General features: G+C 45.5%; 1 protein-coding gene across 2 annotated transcripts in view; it reads right to left on the bottom strand.

Moving 5' to 3' along the window:
• Positions 1 to 11,630, bottom strand: part of epha4l (eph receptor A4, like) — a 59,186-nt gene extending 47,556 nt beyond the window's left edge. For both annotated transcript variants that reach the window (XM_084065529.1, XM_084065530.1), the window contains exons 1-3: positions 11,466 to 11,630; positions 9,170 to 9,237; positions 5,380 to 6,043 (exon numbers count right to left, since the gene is read on the bottom strand). In XM_084065529.1, the coding sequence (XP_083921655.1) occupies positions 5,380 to 6,043; positions 9,170 to 9,237; positions 11,466 to 11,565 (832 nt within the window). In that variant the 5' untranslated portion in view covers positions 11,566 to 11,630. The remainder of the gene's footprint in view (positions 1 to 5,379; positions 6,044 to 9,169; positions 9,238 to 11,465) is intronic.
• Between the last annotated feature and the right edge of the window lie 15,870 nt (positions 11,631 to 27,500).

Raw genomic sequence — 27,500 nt, 5'->3', positions numbered from 1 at the left:
GGCACAGAGAGTGATGAGTACATTCACCTCCATTCTCCTCCGCTCCCAGTCTGTGGTGTGTGTGCATGTGTGTGCGTGTGTGCATGTGTGTGTCTGTGTGCATGTCCGTGTGTGTGCATGTACTAGTTGGACGTGTCAGTTTCTGTGTTCTTTTTGCATGTGCACACCCACATTTGTGTGTTGGTTTGTACGTGCTCAATTGAATACACTTGCACGAGCGTGTGTGCGTGTGTTTGTGGGAGCGTTGACGGGTGCTAATGTTCAGTGTGGCGCTCCTGCCTCCCTACCGCCTGCCACGGGTAATCTCATTATTCAGCCCACTTCCTATTGCTGCCACCAGAGACAGGCTGAACACTAACCACCACAATGAACGGGGGGGGGGGGGGGGGGGGGAGAGAGAGAGAGAGAGAGAGAGAGAGAGAGAGAGAGAGAGAGAGAGAGAGAAAATAGACAGAGAAAATAGAGAGAGGACATCTATGCAATCCATGGGAGAAAGGGAAGGAGGATTCAGAAAAGGTAGTGGATTGGGGTATTAGGAGTACAGGGGAGGGAGGAGGGGGGGGGGGGTCAGTAAAATCCTCAGTGTTAATTTAACTCTGGGAGTGTATAAATGGAACCACTGGTCCATTTCTACATTCTTTGAGTTACACAAATTAACGCTGAGGATTTCACTGCGTATAAGAGCAGAATGTTCTGTCCGGGGGAGAGCGGACGGAGACACAGGAGACCGACAGAGCTATTAGCACGAGAGCACCCACAAAAGCCAAGAGACAGATGCAAACGTTTCACTTGTGCGTGCGCGGAGGGATGGAGGGAGAATGGAAGGCAGGAGAGAGGGGGTGGGGGGTGGGGGGGGGTGATTCTGTGTATTTAAAGCCACCGGGGACTGGCAGGCTAAATAGAATTATGTGGTGAATTTAGAATGATGCTCTCAAGTGCATATTTAACACTGTCAACGGAGAGGGAGAGAGAGAGACAGAGAGAGAGAGAGAGACCTGAGGGAGACCTGAGAGAGACCTAGAAGCAGGCACACAATGAATGGAGCAGAGAAAAGAATCCTCATCCCCGAAACCTCTTAATCCAATACGGGCCGGGGGGAGAGTTCTCGGCTTAACGGAGGCTATTGGGAATAGAGAGGGAGAGAGGGGAGGGATTGGTACTGCCACTCCAACAGGAAACTGCTACCATCACACACACACACACACACACACACACACACACACACACACACACACACACACACACACACACACACACACACACACACACACACACACACACACACACACACACACACACACACACACACACACACACACACACACACACACACACACACACACACACACACACACACACACACACACACACACGTCACAATCCTTCCAAAGCTGTTAATTCACACACATGCACAAACACCGACAAACGGCGTTGAATCCACAACATGTGGGTTGTAATAAAAGTGTTAGGGTGTTAGGCGTCATAGGAGATCATGGGTTTCCTGTCCTTGAAGTCCGGTTTATTTGGGTTTAGGTGTGTGTGTGTGTGTGTGTGTGTGTGTGTGTGTGTGTGTGTGTGTGTGTGTGTGTGTGTGTGTGTGTGTGTGTGTGTGTGTGTGTGTGTGTGTGTGTGTGTGTGGTGGAGGGGGTAACAACTCAACCATGCACTAACAGTCTGGAGTGTCAAAAGTGTCTGACACCTAGCGCTTCAACCATACTATATCCTTGACAAACTCAGATTCACCAACAAAGGCGACCTGAAAGCCCCCTTCACTGCCTGCTCAATCTCCAAACAGACTCTGAGAGCAATACCGAGTCGGAGACACACAACTGTCATGCAAATTTTCCTCGCGCTTTTACAAAAATATACAAAGTCATTATTTCCCTGTGCTGACTCACAAAGTAGATGGCGCCAGACTCTCTCTATCTCTCTCTCACAAAACATACACACACACACACACTCTCTCCTTTTCACTCTCTCTCTCTCGCTCGCTCTCTGTGTATCTGAGTAGCTTGTCATCACCTCTGCACGGTAGTTGAAACCCCCTCACCAGATGAGGAGCGAGAGAGTCAACCTGGCCCCCTCCCGTTCCCTCCGAGAGAAAGCTTCCCAAATGCAAATAGACAGAGTCCCCACTCCTTAGATCAGGGGCCCGGTGGCCCTCAGTGCCCCACTGCCCTTGGTCCCTGTGTGTACATCCTGGCCACCCTTGGCCCATGACACACACACACACACACACACACACACACACACACACACACACACACACACACACACACACACACACACACACACACACACACACACACACACACACACACACACACACACACACACACACACACACACACACACACACACACACACACACACGGCACCCCCCAGCTGTCAAAACTCTGACGTCTTAATCAATCGTAGGCCCACGACCCTGTCAGACAGGCCAGTAAGATGGATGAAGAAGGGGACGACCTTTGACCTCTGCCAGGGGTGGAGAATACAAGCCCCCCATGCCCCCACCCCCAACAACGCCAAACCCACTCAGCCTCGCTGCTGCCCCAAACAATGATGGAGGAGAACCCCATTCATCGCAGGCTGGGAACCGGGGGCTGTGGTGCCCTTGTAACCCTGCACGCATACAAGACAAGCACAGACACACAAGCACGTCCAGCACACACACACACACACACACACACACACACACACACACACACACACACACACACACACACACACACACACACACACACACACACACACACACACACACACACACACACACACACACACACAATAATAGACTCACAATTAGGCTTGTGTGCTGCAGCCGAAGAAACTCTCAACAGAAATCTTGCAAACATCAGTTCAAACTACATTTACGAGTGCATGCATGTATCGAGTGAAACAGCTAATTAACTACTTAAAGCGTTGTGAGCGTGTGCCATTTTTGCAGAATATCCACCTATCCTACCAAATGTTTGTCTATTTTTGCCTAATGTTTGTCTACTTTCGCCTACATCCCTATTCTACATGCCCAGAATAGGGACGCTAGGGTTCATGTGTTTAATAAACTTCTATCCTTTACTACAGCTGGGTAAATGCAACACGTTTCTCACTCATTCTCACACAAACTTTCCCCCTCCAACTCCCACTCTCCCCGCCTCCCAGTCCAGCTCCTTGTTAAGTCCCTTGGTCAACATTGTCATAAAGGAGTTCAGCCCCTCTCCCATAGAGCCTGTCACACAGAGGAATATTAACCAGCTCATCAGTGCACTTGAAGACTGACAGTGGCCAGCACCTTTTAACCCTTCAAACACTAGTGCTGACCCCACACAGACACCTCTGGCATCTATGGAGGCTAACACAGAATGTGAACATGTCTACAACTACCAGGTTCAGCGTCCAGATGGGTCGGATCTTGGTGCGTCTCAAGTGACGTGTACCATGGAGGGAGCTTTACTGGTCTGTAAGGTGATACTGCAAGGTGAACTGGAACATGATCAAATGCTACGCAGTGGGAACTGAATGGATATGTTGGCTCCAAAACTAATATTACGGACTCTGAAGCTGTCAGACTGTGCATTAATCACACGAGGCAAGGGATTCTGAGCTCCAACATGCGGATGGCATTGGCAACAGTTACTTATTTCAATCCAAGCCGAATGGGAAAGATAATGCATCTTTCGTCGATTTCCTTCTCGAGGGCAAGCCGAATTTATGGCAAAGATCAGCATTTTCATTTTGACTTGAAACAGGATAGCTTATGGTTGTGTGTTTCGCTTTAAACCCCTCTTCAAAGACGATTTAGCCCAGGTTCTGTGGCTAGTAACTCCCCCTCTGGTCTCCTTCCTTCATCTCTCCATCTCTCTCTGGTTCTTTGAAGCCCACCCTGGGGAGAGAAACCTGGCCTGAGCCATCTATTTGCCTGTGACAAGGCAAGATGGGCAGCATTCCAAACTGAAATTCTTACAGCCGAAATGTTACCCCGTTACACACACACACAGACAACCATCTGTGACCGCTTGCACCCCTTTGCCCCAAACTCCACCCACCCCCCAAAACAGTCTGCACTACCCCTAAATCACTGAACCTGTTTGTCATGCAATTAGTCCTCTGAGATCGAGGCTCCCCTGTAAATTAAGAGAGGTGGAGTCGTCCATCCCCCTGTTAATCACCCGTGCCCGGCCTCTGACCCCACGCTGGAACAGCCCACTGCATTGGGAAGGGTGCAGGGGCGGGTGGGTCGGGCGGGGGGGGTTTACCAATAAACCTGCCTGGCAGAATAACCATCCCCCTGTCTGGCCAGTTGACAACTTCTCCTCAGAGAGAGGCACAATACATTATCCACGACACAGCTGCTGCGCGCTGTAGCAGGACACCCCTATAATACACTGCTGCATGAAATGGTACAGTACACATACTATAGTACACACAGTAACTGCTATACACTTTGGGACCCCTGTATTTTAAAGTGAGATTGAAATCCTGTACACCGACAGAAAAACGCTGATTTGTGCTTAAGATCCATGGAGGCATGGATATCGACAGACCTGTAGCCGAGTTCTGTTGCTCTCTCTGATGTTTGATGAGCGTTGCCAGGCTATTTCTCGGCATCGTTGGCATACTGACAGCTATATCATGGCCATGATTTGAGAAGGCAGGCACAGGGCCCCCTTCATTGACCTAAAACCCTCATCAAACGATACTATATGAAATTTGCGATGAGCAAAGGCCTGAATAAACAGCAATAGAGGGCTTTTTCAACACCATCTCGCTGCTGTGTACTTTCACTTCTCTCATACCTGCCTGGAATGATAAGCTCTCCTCTGTCGATCTCTCTCTCCCAGCTTTAAACCGCATTGGGAATATGTGAAAGAGCTGGAGGGGGGGGGGGCTGCAATAGAACAAACAGTTGGAGCTCAGCTCTCTCAACCGGCCTGCATTACCAATCCCCTTGGGACCCACACAGTTGCACAACAGCTCCCAACGGACCACCTAATTACTCCATTTACAATCATCATCGTCTCCATCACCCAGCCACGTATCAGGAAGAGGAGCGTGGAGAGTGAGTGGACAGGGGAAAAAAAGAAATAGCAAAGTGAGAGGCGGGTGAACAGAGGTAATGAGAGAGAGAGAGAGTGGCGGAGAAAGAGAGAGAGAGAGCAGAGAGGGACAAAGAGTGAGAAGCGTGGAGGGAAGTGAAACAAAGACACAGCGTAAGGGGATGGGAAACAAACTATAAAGAGGTCAGCTACTGTACAAGAATACCAAGCTGGGGGAAAAAGGATGACAGATGAATGGAATAGCAAAGGAAGTACCAACCAGGCAGTAAAAAAAAACAGCAAAAAAACGAAGAAAACAAGAAAAATGCGGTTTCTTTACCTTGGCATTCCGCATTGCGCTCCTCGTATCCGGGGTTACACAGGCAATTCCCAATGGGCACCAGCCACTCTCCGTCAGCCCCGCAGTACATCTTTGGAACTTCCCTCTCCTCGGAATTATCCACGCACGAGCCACGCACTTCCACTAGCGAGGAGGTATCGGCTCCGGTGATAGTATCAGGGAACTGGGCCAAGTTACGGACGGCTAAGGGGCACTTCTTGTAGAAGACCCGCACAGACACCAGCGCGATACAAGCCCCGACATCCTGAAAGGCCAAGTAGAAGCCCTTGCGGGTCAAGGCGCCCACATCGCGGACCTCCGTGTTGAGCTTCATGATGCGGTCGCCGATGTCCACCTGCGTGAAGCTCTCATCGGCCGCCACGGTGTCAATCTTGCCAAATTGGTTCTCGCGAATGTAGCGCTCCTTGTCGTTGTTCGATTCGTAGTAGTAGAGGTTGAAGGTCTCCTTGCAGGTGCCCATTACGCCCGGCAAGCTGTTGCAGTCCCGCAGGGTGAACTTGATCTCGATGTAGACACGCTGGGCCCCACCACGAGGGATCCAGTCGGTACGGAGCCAGTTGTTCTGGTTCGGCTCCATGACATTACACACCTGGTATGTCCGGATGGGAATGTTCTTTTCATCCATGATGCTCACCTCCTCCCACTATGGGTAGAAAAACAACAGAACAAGGTCAGGTGAAAGTCAAATGTACGAGTCTGGATTCTGAACTTCTTTCTCTCTCTCTTTTTTTTAAAGAAATTAAGTCTTGGCCTCCGGGACTCAAACTTCCAGTACAGAAATATATTGCTGTTCTGATGGGACCCAACAGACGTGACCCCATGACCTATTTTGAGTCCAGACCCATAGTTTAAGAAACAAAACACTAGATTAACGTCAACACAATAATAGAAAATATTATGAAAAGCAATAAAGGAATATTTCCTTAATGTTACAAATACCAGAATTATGCCCTGTCAAACAATTACAGAAATAATGGGCTGTGTGAGATAAAAAGCAAACATAACAGGCAGCACATGCCAAGACTGAGATTTACCAATGGGGGAAAAAAAAAAGATTGCTCAATATTGAGTCTCAGCAGACCAATTAATTGTTGGCTAAACTTAATGCATAATTTATAAACTGGATCTAGCAGACATGTTAGGTCCTAATATAGAACCATAAAGATGTTAAAATTCATGGTTTCTCTGTCGCTGTGGGAAAATAATTTTGTAATAAGTCTCATGCCTGCATTAAGACGACTGTTCAATTACGCCTACTCAGATCTGTTATTGAGGAGCACTTTACAAGTCTCTCTTCAATGTTCAGACATGGCTTAGTATAGCCTATATTGGAATATGAGGGAAAATAGAGGTTTAGGGTAAAGTAGAGTGTGTGTGTGTGGGTCTGTGAATCAATACTAATGATCTAATGTGTGCCTGCTTTACATCTGCATACGTGATAGGCAAGGTAAGACGTTTCTGACAGTAGGCCTAAGACTACACATGTTCACCTACTGTTATTAGTATGAACTCATAGGAGAAAGACGTGGACTTGAAGCGCATGGATTATGTTATCGAGCAGTCTGGTTTATTTTCGCTGCGCTGGAATGTTTGTTTTACTTGTGATTTAGTTTCCCATTCCAACAGAGTATCGCCGCAAACGCTTGTGTCTTGAAAGCTTCAAAGTGGCCTGTTCTCTTACATTTTTCACAATAGGCATTAAAATAGCCTTTGGTTTAACTGCCTTTTAAATAAAAAGAGACGTCCAGGCTGTTAGTTCTCAGCCCATTTAGTGAAGCCGTTCAAAACAAAATGATCGCAGAATGGCGATATGGGTTAACCGTTAGTGCTGCTACAGTTGATTTGACAGCTTTATCAGGAACAATCTGGTTTAAAGCCGTATCCCCCGAGGTAGGGTCGATAACACTAAACATGGCCGCGGCCGTATAGGACTTTGACAAAGTGTCTATCACTCTCCACTGATCTATTGCGCTGCTTTCTTCTGCCTGCCTCTCCTTTTATTGTGGAAATGAAGCCGCGTCGCGATAAGGCCGCACCTTTCCCCGATAGCAGGGAGAGGGAGGATGGGGGCAATTGGTCGTAATGAGAGCGACTGAATGCGGCCCTGTCGCCGCTGCCAGGAGCCCGTCAATCACATGGCTGTGATCACATGATGGGGCACAACACTGGCCAAGTTCATTTAACGCCTTATCAACAAAGCCCAAATGGAGGCGCATGCTGTCACATTCTATTTCGCTGGGTTGATGGGTAGGCTGTTATGTACTACTTTGGTGACCATAGACCATGTCTCCCCGGGACCCAAACTAGTGAAAATAGCAGATCTACAAGCCCACAACGTGTCGTCACTTTGTGAGCTTGTAGATCGTCTATTTTCACTACTTCTTAAACATTTGTTTTCTAATTAATGGAATTTCTTTGATTTCTTAAAATGTATTTATTACATTATTTTGTGAAATCGAGTTCATTTCTTTTTCTTAAAAAAAATGTAGGAAACACAAAATTAAGGGATATTTACTTCGTGACCCATAAAAACGTGTCTGTGACTCACAAATGGGTGTTTGGAAACCAGTGCCATAGGCCTTCTAAAAATTGCCAAATAGCTTACCCAGAGACTGTATGGTGTAATGGGTAGGCCCCTGTGTTTTTAAACCTCATGCACTGTCCTTGTTTTAGCTACTACTACGACACCCAACTGCTGAGCGACAGGGTGGTAGACGGTGTGTATGTGTGTGTGTGTGTGTGTGTGTGTGTGTGTGTGTGTGTGTGTGTGTGTGTGTGTGTGTGTGTGTGTGTGTGTGCATTCTGTGCAAGACCTGCTGTGCACCCCGGGGCCCCTGGCGGCCACCCCGAACAGTCGCGCTCTGTTACCTTATCAGCACCATTAATAGATATCCCAATTAGACCAGCAGGATCACGCATTTTAGTCCGATCGCGTTCCCTATCGCTTTATTATAGCCCAATCCAATCGTCCTGCCTGCGGCAGGGACTGAAACCCGCTGCCCTTTCCCTTCATTCATTCATCCATTCCAACAGGGCCCTTTCTCCACTGCCAAGTCCCCCGCTCTCCCCTCCTCGCCTCGATGGGGGGAAAGGGATATAAAGTTTCTCCACAAAGACCGATTCAATCCACCGTCTATTCAGGAAACCCGACGCCCGCTGCAGTAGAGGCTATCTGCCTCGCATCTAGTGACCATTACAGCGAGCGGTTTGAGCGAGGGGAGGGGGCCGGGGAAGGCTGGTGGTGGTATGCCTATAGAGCAGGGGTCTTCAACGTTTTTCAGGCCAAGGAAAGACCCCTTAGCTGAGAGAGAGATGAAGCATGGACCCCCAGTACATTGTTTACAATTGTGTTGCAGATTAAACTTTTTCATAGATAGCTTCATTGACTATGATGAGTGTTGTGTAAATTCCATTTCTTTGTTCATTTCAGACATTTAACCACTTAAACCTTCAATGCTTAGTACTTGACTTGCTAATTCCCCCCCTACACCAAACCTCTTTGCCAAAAATTGTGTTGTGAGCTTGTAGATCTGCTATTTTCGGCTAATGTTCCCCTCGGAATGGGAATGCTATAGGGTTCAAGTGGTTAATGTAAAAAAAAAAAAAAAAATCCTATCACACAAAGATTTGGCATACCCCCTATAGTAGCTCCTTGGACCCCCTGTTGAAGACCACTGCTATAGAGGACATTATTTCTCCATTTTTACTCAATGGGGGACCACCATACGTCCTAAACGAGAGAGAGCAGGGGACTTTTCTGTAGACTTACCCCTCCTTCTGTCGGGTTGGCGACCCAACCTAGTTCCCCCTGCACGGATCTGGAGTCCAGTAACGTGACTGAAAAACAGGAGTGGAGAGAAAGACACAAGTGAGCAGTCCGTTCCTCCATACAGTACATACAGCACTGGTGGAAAAAAGTACTCACATGTTTTACTTAAGTAAAAGTATCAATACTGCAATGTAGAAATACTCTGTTACAAGTAAAAGTCCGGAATTTCAAATTTACCTGAGTAAAAGTACAAAAGTATTGGTATCAAAAATGTACTTAATGTACCAAAAGTAGAAAGTACTCGTTATGCAGTATGTCCCATTTCACAAGATTTAAATTATAAATTGTGTATAAAAAAAAAGAATAGCAGATCAACAAGATCACAATGTGCCGCGATGCTACACGTTGTGAGCTTGTAGATCGGCTATTTTCAAATGGCCGAAATGCCTATAGGGTGAAGTGGTTAATGTGTATGTTTTGTAATAATGATCCAAATCTATAAAGTAACTAGTAACTAAAGTCTTCAAATAATTGTAGTGGAGTAAAGGTAGGCCTACAATATTTGCCTCTGAGATGCAGTGGAGTAGAAGTAAAAGTAGCCTACGGAAAATTGGAAATACTCCAGAAAAATAAAACAATACCTCAAAACTGTAGGTCTACTTAAGTACAGTAGGCCTACTTGAGTAAAGGTACTTAGTTACTTTACACCACTGCAGTACAGCAGTCTCATAAAACACTTTAAAATGTACTAAACACTTAATGCACAAACAATATGAGCGAAAGTGGGTTTGTCGGGCATGGGAAGCAAAACACCACATTTGTGGAGAATTGGTGGTTGATGTAGGCTATTCACATTATGACGATAATAACTAAAGTAGGCAAAAGTAGGATAATTTGTTATGGATTCCCAGATTTTCATTAGGCCTGTGCGTGTGCATCTCCTTATTCGTAATGGATAACTAGGCCTACACAGAATAACCTTACAAATGACGGTTGTAATTACTAAACCGTGTGAATATATTGTCATATCTCAAGATTTGCCAGCAGACTTAGTTGTATTTTAGAGTAATGTGCTTAATAGCCTATAATCGAAATCAATTATAGTCCTTATATGTTCAAATGAACATGTTCTACAGAGAATTAAAAAGGCCTGCTTATTTCCCACGGCAGCCGTGACATTATTTTCCCTTCTGGAATAACGGGCCAAAAACGTTTAGCATTCGAGAGAATTAGTTTTGGCGATTGTTTGAATTCAACGGCGCAGGCTTTTATTTATTTATTATTTGATGACTGACTGGTAGGCTATTCAGTGTTTGTATCGCTCAGTAAACTATTTGGTGAATTTGGGCTTTCCCTTCCTGGCTCCTGCAATTGTCCTTTCGATTGGTGTAGGGGGAAAAAAGAAGAGGAAATCTGAGCTACCAAGAATTGTGCAGAGGCTGAACTTCATATTTTTATTGTTGTCAGATGGCCGTTTCACTACAATAACAGCCTTGGATCAAGACTATCATAAAATACATCTATGATAGTCTTGATCCAACGCTACAATCAAGACAACGGACTGCTTGGTTGGTTCCCATGCTAAATAAGAACAAGCCGTTTCAAGCGAAAACTACCATAATCGAATGGATTCCTTTGTGCAGGCTACAGGCTGGTTGGTGTGCATAGTAATACACTATACACATTGGAAGACTATAAGTAAAACGCTGAAACTGGACACTTGCGCCCCGGACCCTGCAGGAGCCCCAAGCCTCGCTCCCAGGGCTTTAAGCAACTGGCACGGAGAGAGAGAGAGAGAGAGAGAGAGAGAGAGAGAGAGAGAGAGCCGAGATGAACAGCCGATGTGCATTTGGACTGTTGGACAGCCTGTCCAAATGCTATAATGTACATCTCCTATAAAAAAATAGCAGATATGCAAGCTCACAAGTGCCGCACTTTGAGCTTGTAGATCTGCTATTTTTTGACACACTAAAATGACACAGATGCTTCCCCATGCAGTCTTCATGGGTTAAAGAAGCCCTGGGAGCGAGGCTTGGGGCTCCTGCTTGGGGGTCCCCGGGCGCAAGTGTATAAATCTGTACATAAATCTCGCAAAGGAAAAAAGTCGCTTGCGTAAAAAGGTGACCATGGTTCGTTTTGTTCCCCCACATTGAACTGCGTGCGTCTCCAGCGCACCACCAGTCAGTCTGGAGGAGGAGAAGCGACGGGACCACCAAGTCCCGAGATGAAGTCAAAACTCCCCGAGAAAACAGCCAAACTCTCCACCGCGCCGCTCAGTTCTCCCCAACAACCTTACCTTCATTCGGGGGGTAAATCCGTGCTGCCGAAACAAAGGTAGAAATCCCGAGCAGTACTAAAGAGGTCGCCGTAAACAAAATCCCTGCCATGAGTGCCATTTGTGGTTGTTGCTCGTTTTTTTGTGTCCTCGTCCGTTGCTCTTCTCACAGGTCTTGCTCTCTCTCTCTCTCCCTCTCTCTCTCTCTCCCTGTGGAATATCTGTTTGAAGCGGAGAGAGCGACGCACCAAGCAACACACACTCACGCATACGCACACACACACAGTCACACACGCACACACACAGCCAGCCAGGAGGCGGGTCTACTACTCTGTGCGCTCTGACTAGTGTTGCCAGGTTTTGCAAGAGAAACAAGTAACCAGGTCTTTGAAAACAAGCCCAAAATAAGCGAGCCCTTCGCCCTTTAACATACTAGAGGTTCGGGCCACTACGCGGCCCTCACATCTAGTAGCCTACAATATCGGCTATATATAGTATTATTACAATTATTGTGAGCATGCACATGGCTACATTACATATCTAATGACAAAATGCAATGCAACAACAGAGGACACACAACCAGGCCAGGCCCGGTTCTAGCCGACAACGGTCGGGGGGGCGGGGGCGGGGGCGTGTGCGTGTGAGTACGGGTGTGTGCGCGATTTAAAATATATATATATTTTTTTACCGACAGCAGCTGAAGTCCTTGTCATGTCTATCAGTCCCTCCTTACACACAACACCACTGGCCACTTTCTTAACACACTCAGGAAGGCTTGACGCCGAAAACGCTGTCAATTAAAAAGTACCAGAAGGTTCATTATTGTAACTGGCAGTCTTGACTAAGGCGGCGAGTTGGTCCGGTTGAGGGGCGTTCCCCTCACGCCGCCCGACACCGGGCCTGCGCACAACAGATGAGCACACACTTCACACGTTGTGTGATTCACAGACAATTTTTTTGGGCAGATCGGACCCCCAGCGAACTCCCGCAAAGCATTCGCTGGCGCGGGGGTCCCGACGCTCTGCTCCATTGTGCTACCCGGGGATGTGCTATGTGATATCCAAAGCGCCTTCCTCATAAAACAAAAACGCAGTGTGTGTGTGTGGACGTGGGCCATAAATGAAAGTCCTTAAAATCTTGGAAGAAAATGTGAAAAAATTTGGAATAGGTTTTTGAAACATTTTAACAACAAAAATCTTATATGGGGGTCCCTGCCCTGGCATAACATATTTTCAGATGGGGGTCCGCAGACAAATAGCCTACATATTAATTTGGTGGACCTTGACATGAAAATGTTTGCGAACCACTGGTTTAAACAACATTAGGAAGCAAGACCAAATAAGCAACTACACTTTAGAAACAAGCCCAAAAAAACGCAACCACCAATATTTACAAGCAACTTTACTTTACAATAAGCGGACATGGCAACCCTGGCTCTGACGCGACCGTCAATCCATATAGGAAACGCAGTGGACGGGAAAAGAGGGGCAAATAATCATTAACTGCCCCCCCCATTCTCCCCCCACCCCCATTTAGGAGCGGACACTGGTTCGAGGCGAGATGGGACAATGGGACATTCTCCCTGCCTGGCATTTTGATGTCTTTGCATTGTGGATAGAGGATAGAGCAGCGGTGGCCGGCGACTATAATGAGAAATCGAATTGATAGTTATAAACTAAGAAAGAAATGTTCACTAATAAACAAAGACAACGAGACGAGTGTATAATATTCATCTCTAAAACTCATGAGCTTTTATCTACAGCCTATTATTGAGCTTCCTTTTATACTGAAAAACGAAATCATTTCTAATATTGAACATCTTTATTTATGTGCGTAAAATTCAACGTTTCGGTTTTCATCCCCCCCCCTCCTCCTTGGTCTTTCTCAGCAGCAGTGTTGCCAGATTTTGTGAGAGAAATAAGCAGCCATGTCTATGAAAACAAGCCCAAAAGAAGCCACTATATAGTGACTAGAGCCACTCAGCCACATGAGCACTTTATTGGCTATTTGAAAATAGCCGATCTACAAGCTCACAACGCGTCTCATTGTGAGTTTGTAGATCTGCTATTTTACCTCGCAATATTTACAAGCAACTTTACAGAAAAACAAGCCCAAAGTCGCTTATAATAAGCGGACATGGCAACCCTGGTAGTCTGGCTCCAGTCAAGCGCAGCGCTGTCCAAGGTGAACCGCATTAGACCAAGGTCGCCACCTAGCGGAAACATTGACGGCTGTTCTGTCTCACAATTGGATTATAGAACAAGTATGAGCATGACCTGGGTAAAACGTTACATGGTATTGCACTTTGTGGAATTGACAATACCCTTTTTCGAACACCGAGCCTGTATTGGATTTTTGTCACTCGCTAATATTCTAATATTATCAAGGCTTTATTCGAAATTCATAAATGTAGCCTTTATAAGCTGTTTTTTGAGCAAATTCATCTTCTGAGCAGGCCTGTGTGCCATGTTGTCTCGAAGCTTGAGAGGTGATTGGTGAATGATGTCCAGAAATCGATCGTTAATTCTTGAGCTTTGCCCCAGACAAAGGAAGCATATTATTCTGGTATGGGAAACTCCAGCTGTGTCCAGGTTTTGGACTCTGTCTGCATGCAGTGCTCTCTCTCCTCCTACGCAGGTCACCTCTGCTCCCACGGGATGAGGCCAGTGTGACAGTCTCAGCCAGCAGGCAGGCGAACCTCGCTGAGGCGCAGCAGATGAGCTCGTCACTGTGTGGGCAGGTTAGGGCGTTCCACACGGCCTCACACACTGCAGCCCATCAATACAGGCTATGGTGCTACGGATACAGGATAGGTGGGCATTACTGACATCTGGGCACCTCGATGAAAAATTGGCTATTTTGTCCAAAATGGGGGAAAAAAGAAGGAAAAAAAGGTCTTGAGTAATATAAAGTATACATGTGTATAGATGTGGTTAGGTGTAATTTTTCGACATGCCCAGATGTCCCTAGTGCTACTACTATAATTTGTAGCCACAAAGGTGGTGGACAGTAATATGGAGTTATGGACAGTGGACAGTAGTAGGCTAACAAGTAGCCATTATGTAAGTACATACTCAAGTATTCAAAAGTACAAATTACCAAGTATGTTTTCTTTTTTTTATGTCAATGCATTGCTGTATTCAAATTTAGAACATTTATAAAAAATAATGAATATAGCAGATCTACAAGCTCACAACGTGTCACTAAGTTTGGGTCCTGGCATTTGAAATGCAGTGGAGAAATACTCAAAAATTGCACTTAAATACTGTACTCAAGTAGGGTTACTGTACTTAGTTACTGTCCACCACTGACCTAAGTAACATTACCTTTTCGCTGTCGCCAGACCGTGAAGCAAGCATTAAGACTACTACACACTATACATGCTCAGTGTTAAATGTGGTGTAAGTGATATGTTTTTGTTCAAATAAGTGTAAATTAGCTCTATATTTCTATAATAATTGCTATAGACGAGTAGAGTCAGTATCAAGTAACAGATGTCTCCCCGTTTCTCCAGCTCTTTAGTAATCATAAAATACATTTTCAGGTCGGGATACCAATTGTATCCAATCAGAAGAGAGAACTCATCCCAACAAACGAAGTGATGAAACAAGAAAATGAGCAGACAAATTTGGAATTAGAACACTATAAATTTTAAGCTGATAAATGGGTTGTCTCTCCTGATTGGTTGAAGTTGGTGACCTATGAAAATGTATTTTCTAGCTTTGAAAGCCATATACATTTTTATGGAATGCTTAAAAAAGTTTGATATGGTACAATCAATCTTATACCATGTATGTAGTGGGGTCCCTGCTTCATTTCTCGCTCAGTTAAGGGGTTATTCGCCTGAAAAACGTCGAAGACCCCTGCTTTAGAGCAATCAATAATTACTCTCAGAATATTAGAGATTTAACCTTTTAACAAAAAAAAAAACGGCTTTTTTTTAACCAAAAACATATCACAGCACCTTCAATTGACTTGTTTACATTTTGTATACTCTCAGAGTTACAAATGGATAAATTAACACGGATGATTTTATTGTGTAGGCTTATTGCCTCATTTTGATCATCTTAAATAGAATGATGGAAACAGACAGTATGGCTAAGCTAGGCTTAAGAGACGTGATCACAACAGTGGGTTTGACTATATTCACAAGTAGTTTCCCCTCAGACTTCAGACGTATCCAGTGTCTTTTATTTTCACCTCACAATAAAGCCCACATGTATGAATATTTCCTTGTGTAGAAAATACACTCTCCAGGCTCTAGCGTTCAAACCTGGCAGCGCTCTCGTGCTGCGGTTCCCATGTCTTGTTGGAGCTGTCATACCGCCCTCTGAGTTCCAAGACTTTGCCATGACATATTTTGATCCTGCCCATACAAGGCAACACGTACACGTTTTTCTCATAGTATGTATGGGTGATCTCATTGTGAATAGACCTGCCTTTGTCTCTCATGCTCGAACAGAAGTGGTTCCCCTCACCGATGCCACTCCAGTGAGAAGAAGAATGCTGTTTTTTTTTCCATTACTGGACTGTGAGGGCAGCTATTGGATCCCGATCTTGGACTACTCAAGGAAATTATGGTAGACCAAGAAGAGGGGGGGCTGTAGAGAGAGGACGAAGCTCTGTGTCTTTTGTGTGTACATTAGTGCAGTGGTTCTCTTGTCAAGGACCCCCAAATTGATAGGTATTTGGCCGCGATTTTGTGCCAGGGACCCCCATAAGAAAACGCAAACAACGTGTTACGTACGATGCAACACATTGTGAGTTTGTAGATGGGCTGTATTCAAACAGACAAAAAATAAAATGGGACTTTAGTGTTTAAACTGTTCCTCATTTTGCTGGGGACCCCCTGGAACCCCATCAAGGACCCCATGGGGTCTGCAGACCCAAGTGTGCAGTGTGTACTGATGTGCAAGTACGCCTTTTTGTGTGTGTGCATGCCTATGCGTTTACGTATGGGTGTGTGTGCATGCACATGCCTGCGCTAAAGGCATATTGTCCTCACGAAGGTCTCCGGGGATGCCGTAGTGGTCTCTCTGTAGTGGCTCTCTGGCCAAAACATCTCTACCAACACAATAAAGCACACGTGGCATCTGGCCAATTTATCCCTAAGCATCGATTGTCAGCACCACCTGAAAAACACGTTGCTATGTTTTCCCCCGACGACGGGCCCAGCAACCCCCTCAAAAAGCCAGAGGGCAACTTGAAGACTCACTTTTGATAATTTTGACTGACAGTGGGTGAAGACGCCAAAGAGGGGTCCATTGATGGATGGGCGGGTCCAAGATGGAAGGTAGGGTGGTAATGCGTCTCTTGTATTCTTTCGCTTGTGTCACAGCATTTTTGATTGATTACTCCCGGACTGTTCTCTTCATTCCTTAAATTGGCATTTTTTCTTTTTTTTAAATGTGGCAAACCACCCACCACCCACCACCCCTCACTCCCACTCACCCCCCCCCCCCCCTTCCTTTCTTCCCTCAACCCCTCCCTCTTTCCATCTCAACCATCCCACTCTCCGCTTTCCCCAGATGGCACCTACTGCCCACACATCTGCATTGTGTGCCAATCACAGATCCCTCACTATAGCATGCGTGTGCACACTCAAAAGTAGCACATGCATACGCATGGACACACATCATGCACACACATAGAATTAAACACAGACTCAAATACATACACAGGTCGAGTGCACACACACACGCACACACACACACACACACACACACACACACACACACACACACACACACACACACACACACACACACACACACACACACACACACACACACACACACACACACACACACACACACACATCCTTCCAGGTGGGTGCATCGAGGATTACTTTAATTGCAGATTTGGCGAAAGCCTCCAAATCCCTCTGCCCTCTCTTCCATCCCCACCTCACTGAGTGCAGTTTGGGTCATTGTTTCAGTAGAGATCTGGCTGATCCCCACACAGCGCCGGAGCCCTATAAGGCCCTCCTGCGGAGCTCTGACCCCCAGGCTATGGGCCCTTCCCAACGCCTACGGACCCCGGCCCCATGCAGTGTTCTTTGGGTATATGCCATCAAGGGGAAAGTCCCTGGAGGTCAGCACGTGTGGGAGCTGGAGCACAGGAGAGCAGAGAGGGATGACCAGAAGAAAGGAACAGTGGGAGAGTAGCTCAGAACCAATTTAAGAAGTGTCGGAGACTGACTTAAAGATCCACTGAACTGGGATGATCATTCACACATACATGCGCGCACACGCACACACACATACACACACACACACACACACACACACACACAGGTACGTGAATATACGCACTCAACCGATATAGCCTACATATTTTTGTGTTGTTCACTTACAACTCACAAGGGAGGTGTGACTTGTTTTGATGATTGCCTATAATCACCTGTTTCACTTGAGGCATTGTTACAGTCACACCAGACAGACTGGAATTCACCTCGGCTGCTTATGTTGATTCCCCCGTAACACTTTCCGATCGCATGGTTATACAGAGACCTGCCAGGACACCCTTTGCGTTCTGCCACTTGAGCTGCAACGCCCCACCCCCTCATACAGCAGCCATCCTCTGTCAGTGCCCCCTAGCCTCTTCGGAACTGTATTTCTTGACCTATCTGCGCCCCTGCCACCCCACCTCCTGTACCCCCCGACGAGAGAGTGTCTGTCGACAAGTGCCATGGCGAGTCCAGGGTCCATACCCAGCAGGGGACGGCTCTCGTCAAACAGCGAGAGGCCCCCATCCGTCGTTAAAGAACTGCCGTGGGTATTCCGATAGGCCCCATGTTTGCAACCGTTCTCATCATTTCCTTTTCCACATTGTTGGATCCTGTGCTGTTTGTTTGGGAAACGCCAGGGGTCTGAGATGTGACAGTGGAGGGGCGTGGGCACTGGGTGTGGAAGAGGGTTTGCTCTCTAATGCAACCACTGTAGCGTACCAAGATGGAGTATATGATGTTTTTCTTTCCCAACCTCATTTCGATGCTCGACAGAAACAAATAGAAGCGGCACGGGAGGCGAGGAAATCGCACCAGGTGGAGAAGACCATGTCTTATAGTTCTGTGACCACAATGATTTACAAGTTGGCGAGTCTTCAACCAAGCATAAATGTACCAAAGTAGTGTCAGAATCACAAATTACCCTTTATACCCACATGAAAACCCGCTTATCCGGACGTTTTTGTGGCGGAGGTATATCGCTTTCAGTGGTTAGGAGGAGCCAGGTAAACGACCCAGTAAATTCTCATCTGGCCGGCAGATAGAGTTGCTGTCACTGGACGCCTTGAGATGTCTGTGGCTGCACGTTCACTCACTGCTTAAGGCATCAACACAAACTACAAATCAAGCTCAACAACCAGGCTGCTTTTCAAGCTTTATGTAAAAGATTACACGCAAAAGAGACATTTGGCAGTCAAGAGAGGAATAAGCGCCATGGGGGAAATGATTTAAGGTGTCTCTACGACGTTTTATGGCTTGGTGTCAGGTACCTCACAGCGCCACCCCACCACTGTGTGTTTGTGGAACGTGTGGAAGATCTGTGTTTTGTGTGTGTGTGTGTGTGTGTGTGTGTGTGTGTGTGTGTGTGTGTGTGTGTGTGTGTGTGTCAAGAATCAAGTGGGGTTTATTTAGAGTGAGACTCTCCCTGATTACTCTGTACGTGTCCCAGTCTGTGTACACGCAAGCAAGTCCTTGGATTCGTCTGTGCAACACCGCATATCTCTGTGTGCACAAGTACGAGCATGCTAATGTCTGTCTCTGTGGATCTGTACTAACGCTTAGAGATGCAGACAGAAGATTTAAGTCATTACATTAAGGGAAGCAACCCACCCATCCCCTCCAACTCCCTCTCTCTCTCTGAGAGTCCAACAGTGTTTGAACGGTGTTCACTTTGTAAACAGTCTTCAGCTCCAACAGCAATGACTAGGTGGTTGAGCCGTGGGGAGGTGGCAGCGTGATTCACTGGTGGTGATGATGTCATCTCCTCAGTGAGTTGAATCACAAGTGTCACTCGCTCAAATTCCTGTCTTCTGTCATCGCTATCGCCCAAGATGGAGCTCTGTACACGTTACACTTTCCTGATGAAATGCCTTACTGTATGGTGAAAAGAATAAGGCTTCCTGGCTTCCTGTATGTGTTTTGGAGGACATGCCGTTGTCTTCAACCTCCCCAGGCCAACAAGGGGATGTTAGAAGCAACAGGGTCCAAAAAATAACAAAGACATCCAACTGTCAATTCTGAGGTGAGGTTTTTAGTTTTTTACCCCAACAGCTCATTTAACAGAAGAGATTGTACCACTGCTAGCCCAACAGCTGAGCTGAGCAACATTGTTGTGCTTTCACTAGTTCAGTTCAGCCCTTCCCCTGAGGTATAGAGGCATCACTCACTGATCTGACTGCAGCGGCTCTGTGGATGGCATCATAAACACCATGTGATGTACATAGATGGAGGCACATGATTCTCTCTCGGTCTATCTCTCTTTCGCTCTCTCCTTCTCCTTGCCCCCCCCCCTCCCTGCACCCCCCCTCTCTCTCTCCCTCTCCTATAGAGCGTCGCAGTTCCCGCCCACTTCCTGGTGCAGGAAGTAAATACTCAATGCATTTTTCCCATTGACTTTTACAAAGATATTTATATCAATTAATTTAAGCCTAGAATCAAGCTATCCAGGATCCTGGTGAATCAGCCATAAAACGTTTGATTCTGTGAAAACACTTTTTTGAAAACGGCAAAACAAAGGGTATTTATTAAATATAGTACCTATATCATATCATTAAATATAACATTTTTAAAAATCACAGAAAAAAAGGTTTTATGGTCATGATTCACCAGGATCCTGGATGGCTTGATTCTAGGCTTAAATTGATTGATATAAATATTTTTGGAAAAGTCAATGGGAAAAATGCATCGAGTATTTACTTCCGGCACCAGGAAGTGGCGGAACTGCGACGCTCTATACACATTCTCCTCGCACCTCTAAGCCTCTGTGCCCTCCTCTACCTCAGTGGTTCCCAAACTTGAAATAGCCATTCTACAAGCTCATAACGCGCATTGTGAGCTTGTAGATCAGCTATTTTCACTACTCCTTAAAAGATCATTTCATCTGTTTATGGACATTTTTATTTATGAGAATTTTATTGTTGTTTTCTTGCTGTTTAGTTGTTGTAGGAAACGGAAATAAAGGGAATATTTACTCGCGACACATAAAAATGTGTCCATGACCCACCCACAAATGGGTCCCGACCCCGTGTTTGGGAAACACTGCTCTACTTCCATCCATCCCTCTCTCTCTCTCCGTGCGGTGGGGGAGGGGTATGTATGGTATTGGAGGGAGGTGAGTCAGGGCTCAGCATGGTGATGACCTGAGGTGGGCCTGTCGAGGTGTTGTTGCTATGGCGCCCCACCGCTGCCTCTTGACAGCAGCCAGGGCCTATTGAGCTGCACAGAGCAGGAGAGGCCTGTCAAACACACACACACACACACACACACACACACACACACACACACACACACACACACACACACACACACACTTTTCACGAATGCACATAAAAAGCGTCTATGCACACATAAACTATATAGTTGAACAGGTTCACAGAGAACCTGCTGCCCCCCCCCCCACACACACACACACACACGCACACACACAGTGGTGGACTCAACCCCAGTACTTGAGTCAAATACTACTCAACTATAAAGTTTGCTCGGTCAAATTTGTACTTGAGTTAAAGTACTGGAGTACTTGCTTTAAAAAAAATACAAATTTAGTACAAATTTTAATATCTGCTGTATTTTTGCTGTATTATCAGCTTAAAAAATAAAATAGTGAAAATAGCAAATCTACAAGCTTAGCTTGGTTAATTCATAATATATCCTTCCTGAATTGTAATGGGGTCAAAAGTACAATATTTGTCTTTGAAATGCAGAGGAGTGAAAGTCACAACTATCCAAAACTACAAATACGAATATAATAAGTAAAGTACAGATACTTAAAAGAGTAAGACAGTACTCAAGTAAATGTACTTATTTACTGTCCACAACTGCACACACTCTCACACACACACACACACACACAGACACACACGCGCGCTCGCACTCATGCTCACGGCAGACATAAACAGATAGGTGTACATGCACACACAGCTGGCCATGCACGCGTGTACACTGAACACCTGCACGGGCTAACGGTGAAAATAAACATATTTGCCTGAGCAACAGAGACGCCCAGACAAACTGACAGCTGCCCACATATTTGCTTTAAATAAGCATATTCAAAACACACAACAGATGGAGAGAGGGAGCTCGTGGAAGTCACAGCACGTATCTAAACACACAGCGCAGTACAGTTGCACCATGGGACAAATGTGCGTGTACGGGTAACAAACTATGTCAGCCTGTCGCCAAACATACAGCTACAGAGCCATGTTGTGCACAGATGCAGCACGTTGTGCTCCTTCTCTTTTTCTCTCACTCCAGTGTTGCCAAGTCCGCTTATTATACGCGACTTTGGCCTTGTTTTTCTGCAATGTCACTTGTAAATATTGGTAGTAGCAGGTTGCAGGGTTTAGTTGCTTATTTGGGCTTGCTTCCTAATGTAAACCAGCCTACTCAAACCTTTTCATGTCAAGGGCATTTCCTTTCCAATTAGTATTTGGCGTTGGCCGCCATGCCAGGGACCCCCATACAAGATCTGTGTTGTTCAAATCTTTCAAAAATCTTTTTCTCCAAGATATCTGAAAATAGCAGATGTACAAGCTCACAACGTGTCGCATTGCGACGTGTTGTGATTTTGTAGATCTGCGATTTTTAAATACCCTAGCTGATGTACGTATGGGTACATCATGTGGCTTAGTCGCTTCTTTTGGGCTTGTTTCTCTCACTAAATCTGGCAAGCTCTCTCTCTCTCTCTCTCTCTCTCTCTCTCTCTCTCTCTCTCTCTCTCTCTCTCTCTCTCTCTCTCTCTCTCTCTCTCTCTCTCTCTCTCTCTCTCTCTCTCTCTCTCTCTCTCTCTCTCTCTCTCTCTCTCTCTCTCTCTCTCTCTCTCTCTCTCTCTCTCTCTCTCTCTCTCTCTCTCTCTCTCTCTCTCTCTCTCTCTCCCCTGCTGTACTCAAACTAAGTAAACACACAGCCAGGCATGTGCTGCACAGTGCACATAGAAGATGAAGACTGTTTGTTCTCAGGCTGTGATTCTCAACCTGAGAATCACAGCCACACTGGTGGGCCACGAGGGTGTTGCAATTGGGCCCCCAAATAATTGGCAAAACACTAAGATTGTACGATAATATAATATAGAAAAAATGTTTTCACTGTGATACCGACATACAGTATATAGGATTAGGTATACAGTATTAGTTCCATTGATCCAAGCCGGAGCACAAATGCATGCGGCATCTGTACAGCTATACAAATGCACATACACATGCATATACTGTACGTAGATATTTGCATGCTTATTTGCATGCACGCAACCGTGCACATGCGCGCACACACAAGCATCTAAACAATGCTACTACTGACTGAAAGACATGCATAGCAATCACATCCATAGAAAGGCGAGCGCAATCAAACACACTCAAACACACACACACACACACACACACACACACACACACACACACACACACACACACACACACACACACACACACACACACACACACACACACAGGTAGCGCCTCACCGCCAAAGTAGCAATTACCCACCCAACGCAGTGAGATAGGAGCTGCTCTGCTAACCAGCCCCTGAAGCAGCTGCCTGTTAATACTTATGTAAATATCGTGCAACACTGTAGCTAGCCAATCTGAAGAAGAGTGGTAGACTGGGCGTGTGCATTATGTGTTCATCTGTGCAGGAGATGAACACAAAAGGCTTGTGTGTTTGTGTGTGTGTGTGTGCGTGTGCGTGTGCGTGTGCGTGTGCGTGTGCGTGTGTGTGCGTGTGCGTGTGCGTGTGTGTGTGTGTGCGTGTGTGTGTGTGCGCGCGTGCGTGTGTGTGTTCATCTGCGTAAGGATCAAAGTAGGAGTTAGTGTGCGTGCATCTGCGTTTATTATCTGTCTGTACACGTCTGAGAGTCTTTGGGTGTGTATGCTTGTTTTGATTTGTGTAGGGATTAAGGAAGGGGCTACTCTGTGTGTGTGTGTGTGTGTGTGTGTGTGTGTGTGTGTGTGTGTGTGTGTGTGTGTGTGTGTGTGTGTGTGTGTGTGCACTTTTTAGATGAAGACAGCAGCCATTTCCTTCTGATGAAATTGGGAGGCAGAGAGAAGGTGAAGGTATCCTGATGAGACAGCACTGTGCCATAATACAGAAAAGAATAAAAGAAACATTTGGGAGACAGAACCTTGTTGGAGAAAACACAGCTCTAAAGAAGCGAACATGAATTAGTGGTGAAAGGGGAACGTTTGGGGTTTTCGGACATTTGCCGAAAACTTTGCATTAAATCCAAGAGCACCGTCCGACTGGGTTAGGCATGCCCATATATATGTATGTTTTTTCTGTCCACTGAAACTGTTGGTCTGACTAACTTCCCACTCGGCACCACACACTCTCGGGTCATATGGTACACACACGCCAAGCTTGAGGTCAATCAGTCAGACACTACCCAAGTTATGCCCGTGAATGTATAGATTTATTTATAGATTCAACGATTTCTGATAGATATGCAAGTTGAGCTGTGGAATTAGTTGGTCAGAGCTAAATGATTCTGTAAAGTTCATTGACATGACTTAATCACCATCTACTCTAACGGTAGCTGAATTGTGCCTTGCCTTGCCGATGTTAGTGATGACTCTCTTGTTGACCAGATTGTCAGATTTCATTGATTGTAGAATGAAAAAGTCCAACTTGTCCAGAATTAGTCAAACTAACAGAGATTGCCACCTCTGGTCTGTCAACACAGGAGCATTATCAAATTGTGTATAGCCAATATACCAATCAAATGTATTGAATCTGTTGTCTTGCAGCATAGCAGTTTACATCAAATTATCAGCTACAGCAAGACAAACTAGTCAACCTATACAATTACTGCAATACATCTGTGCCTCTATTCAATAAGCCTGTAGGATCTTCGCTGCTGGAGCATTTAAGTTGGTTTGAATGTTTTATTTTGAAATACAACAGGATGCCATTATGCCAATCTGGTTTTAAGGTCTTCCACTATGCACTGGTTCAGGAACTACTTTGTAGATTGAACCCAGTATATTCTGATGGTCACAATTCAAGCTACATGGCAATTTCTATGCGAGATACCCAAGGCTCAGCTTTAGGACCTGTCTTTTTCAATTTGTATAAATAACAATGGCAAAGACATACTTACAGCTAAAGTGCATCTTTAAGCAGATTATACAATAGTGTACTCAGTTGCCTTTTCTCTGACATATTATAGGCTAGTGATGAGCTACTACCTTTAAACAGCTGCAGGCCTATTATTGTATGGTCTGAAGTTGGTTCTTAAAGGTGCAGTTCACATAAAATATGGGGGGGAAAACAACAACTATTCCTCTTACCAAGTGCTATCTATAGATCCAGATCATTCTGGTCTGATTTGCCGTGGTTTGGAGATTTCTGTTGTAAAGATGTCTGTGGTCACCCCAATACAATGGAATTCAATGACATTTGGTTTGTGGTGTTCAAAGCACCAAAAAGCTGCATGAAATACTCAATAGCAACGTCTCTTTTTTTCTTTACTTTGTTACTCACAGCTCTTATACAACATAAGCTTTGTTTTACGTATTCAACAATTATGTCAATGTCTGCACTTTATAACCACATAATTTAACACAATAGGCCTACAATATGACATCACGCTGTGACCAGCATCCACCATGGCAAGTGGCATGCAAGTGGCAGGGCGGCCAGCCAGACAACTGGAACCCATCAAGAACAGAATAGAATAGAATAAAATGTACTCACCGACGACAATAGGGCACACTGCGGAGCGCATATCTCCACCCAGAGGTAGAAAGTGACATTGTAGGGATCATGTGCAGCAATGTGTGTCCCTGTGTGTTTTAATTTGTTTTATAAGAAAAAAAACTAACCAAAAAGTAATTACTGTACACAGCTATCCGTGTGCATACTTATTTTGACTACTGGCCTTGTGGATATATGCACGTACATTGAACCTGTCAGAAATTGCAAAAGTAAATATGATAATGTTATGTGGTACTGTAAGTGTTTTGTTTCGTTTTTTTGGAACATGTAGCGGTAAATCTCGGATTACATATCGGAATAAAAAGTGCTCATGGGCTTGAAAAAGTTGGTTACCACTGCTCTACACAATAAAATCCTGAGTGTTAATTTAGCTCTGAGAGGTGTTCCATTTGTACACTCCCAGAGTTCAATTAACTCTCAGGCTTTCCCTGTGTAACAGCTTAATAATACCTGATATCCATCATCCCTCCCAGACCCAGACACAAACAGCGTATCTCCCATAACTTCCCTTCCATCTGTTTACAGAGATCCTAGGAGGTTTTAAGGTAGCAAACTAATGATTGACAGGCTCTTGTTTGTCACAGTTCAAATGTGTGTGTGTGATAAGAGGTGATAAGCCCCCCCCCCCCCCCCCCCCGCTGAGACCTCACAACCTTTCTCATGTGACTATGCTCCTTGCCGGTCGCGTGACTGATCAGTGAAGGGGGCCCTGTCACCCTATGGCTGAGATATTTGATCTGTGAATCAGCCAGTCGCTTGTGCTCAGACACGGCCATGTTTGGATCACTTGACATCAGTGAAAAAGATGTCTTGTGGTCAGAGGAAAGAAAAAAAAGAAATTTGGAATTATGGGACACACGACAATTTCTCACACTGGCCTATTGATCATATCTATTAAAGAATAGGTTGTTGTTCAAATCTATAAATCAAAGCATCGCATTAACCTCTCTCTCCTCGCCCTATTAGTGTTTGTGGATATACAGTATGGGTTGCTAGGTTTCAGTATGTAACATTGTTTTTTTTTAATGTTTCATCCTTTTATAAGCTCGATAATCTTGTAATTCTATGAGACTATTTTCTTTTGTGTCCTTGTTGTCTCTCTGTGTTTTTGCAAATCATTTGTCATTTTATTTGTATGTATTTTCAGTTTATTGTATTTAGGTGGATGCATACTGCATCGCTTTTCTCTAAATACCTGCATTAAATATGACCTAAAAAAAATGACATTGCACAATGTAGAGCCACTATGAACCTATTTACAGCTAATGCCTGATTTATACTTGGTGGCACGCCGTGCCACACACCAAAATAGCCGATCTGCAAGCTTACAATGCATCGCACTGCAATGCGTTGTGAGCTTGCAGATCATCTCTTTCTGGTGCACCGGCACGCAACCAAGTATAAATCAACCTTAAAAGCAGGTGTTCCATACATCTCCCATCTCTCCTCTATATGTACACATATACCTTTGAGAGGAGTCCCCTGGGTCCCCCTCCCCTGCAACCTAACCTCCGTTCAGGCCCCCTCTCCTCCTCTCCATTTCTCCCTCAAAGGTTGCAGGTAAATGGGGTAATCTTCTGACCCATCGCCCCCCCCCCTCTCTCTAGATGGATGAAACCCAAGCCCCCCTCCCCATCCTAGGGTTGGACCCCCCCGCCTGCCGACTCCCAACAAATCCACCTCACTCACCCCCCCCCCCGTCTCTCTTTTTCCTCATATCTAATCACAGTCCATTAGCCGCCCCATTAAAATTCTTTTGTCCAATTTGGGAGGAATGCTACCCTCGTGGAAAAACAGAACGCCACTACAATAGAGCCTTTTCAAAACGCCAGCGACTTTTAGTACCGAGAGTCACTGAGGAGCTGCCACCCACCACCACCCCTACTGTTTCCAATCAGGGTCCCCCCCGTCTGCTGTGTGTGTGTGTGTGTGTGTGTGTGTGTGTGTGTGCGTGTGTGTGTGTGTGTGTGTGTGTGTGTGTGTGTGTGTGTGTGTGTGTGTGTGTGTGTGTGTGTGTGTGTGTGTTTGTATTACTATACTTGCGAGGACCAAGTATAGTAGAATTTGAAGAAATATACATTGTGAGGACAGTTTTCCTGGTCCTCACAAGACAAATGGTTGTC

The sequence above is a fragment of the Gymnoscopelus microlampas genome (genome assembly GCF_963454915.1).
Source record: "Gymnoscopelus microlampas genome assembly, chromosome: 8".
Taxonomy (NCBI): domain Eukaryota; kingdom Metazoa; phylum Chordata; class Actinopteri; order Myctophiformes; family Myctophidae; genus Gymnoscopelus; species Gymnoscopelus microlampas.
The sequence above is the reverse complement of the archived record's forward strand: the minus strand, read 5'-3'. Positions and strand labels throughout refer to the sequence as shown.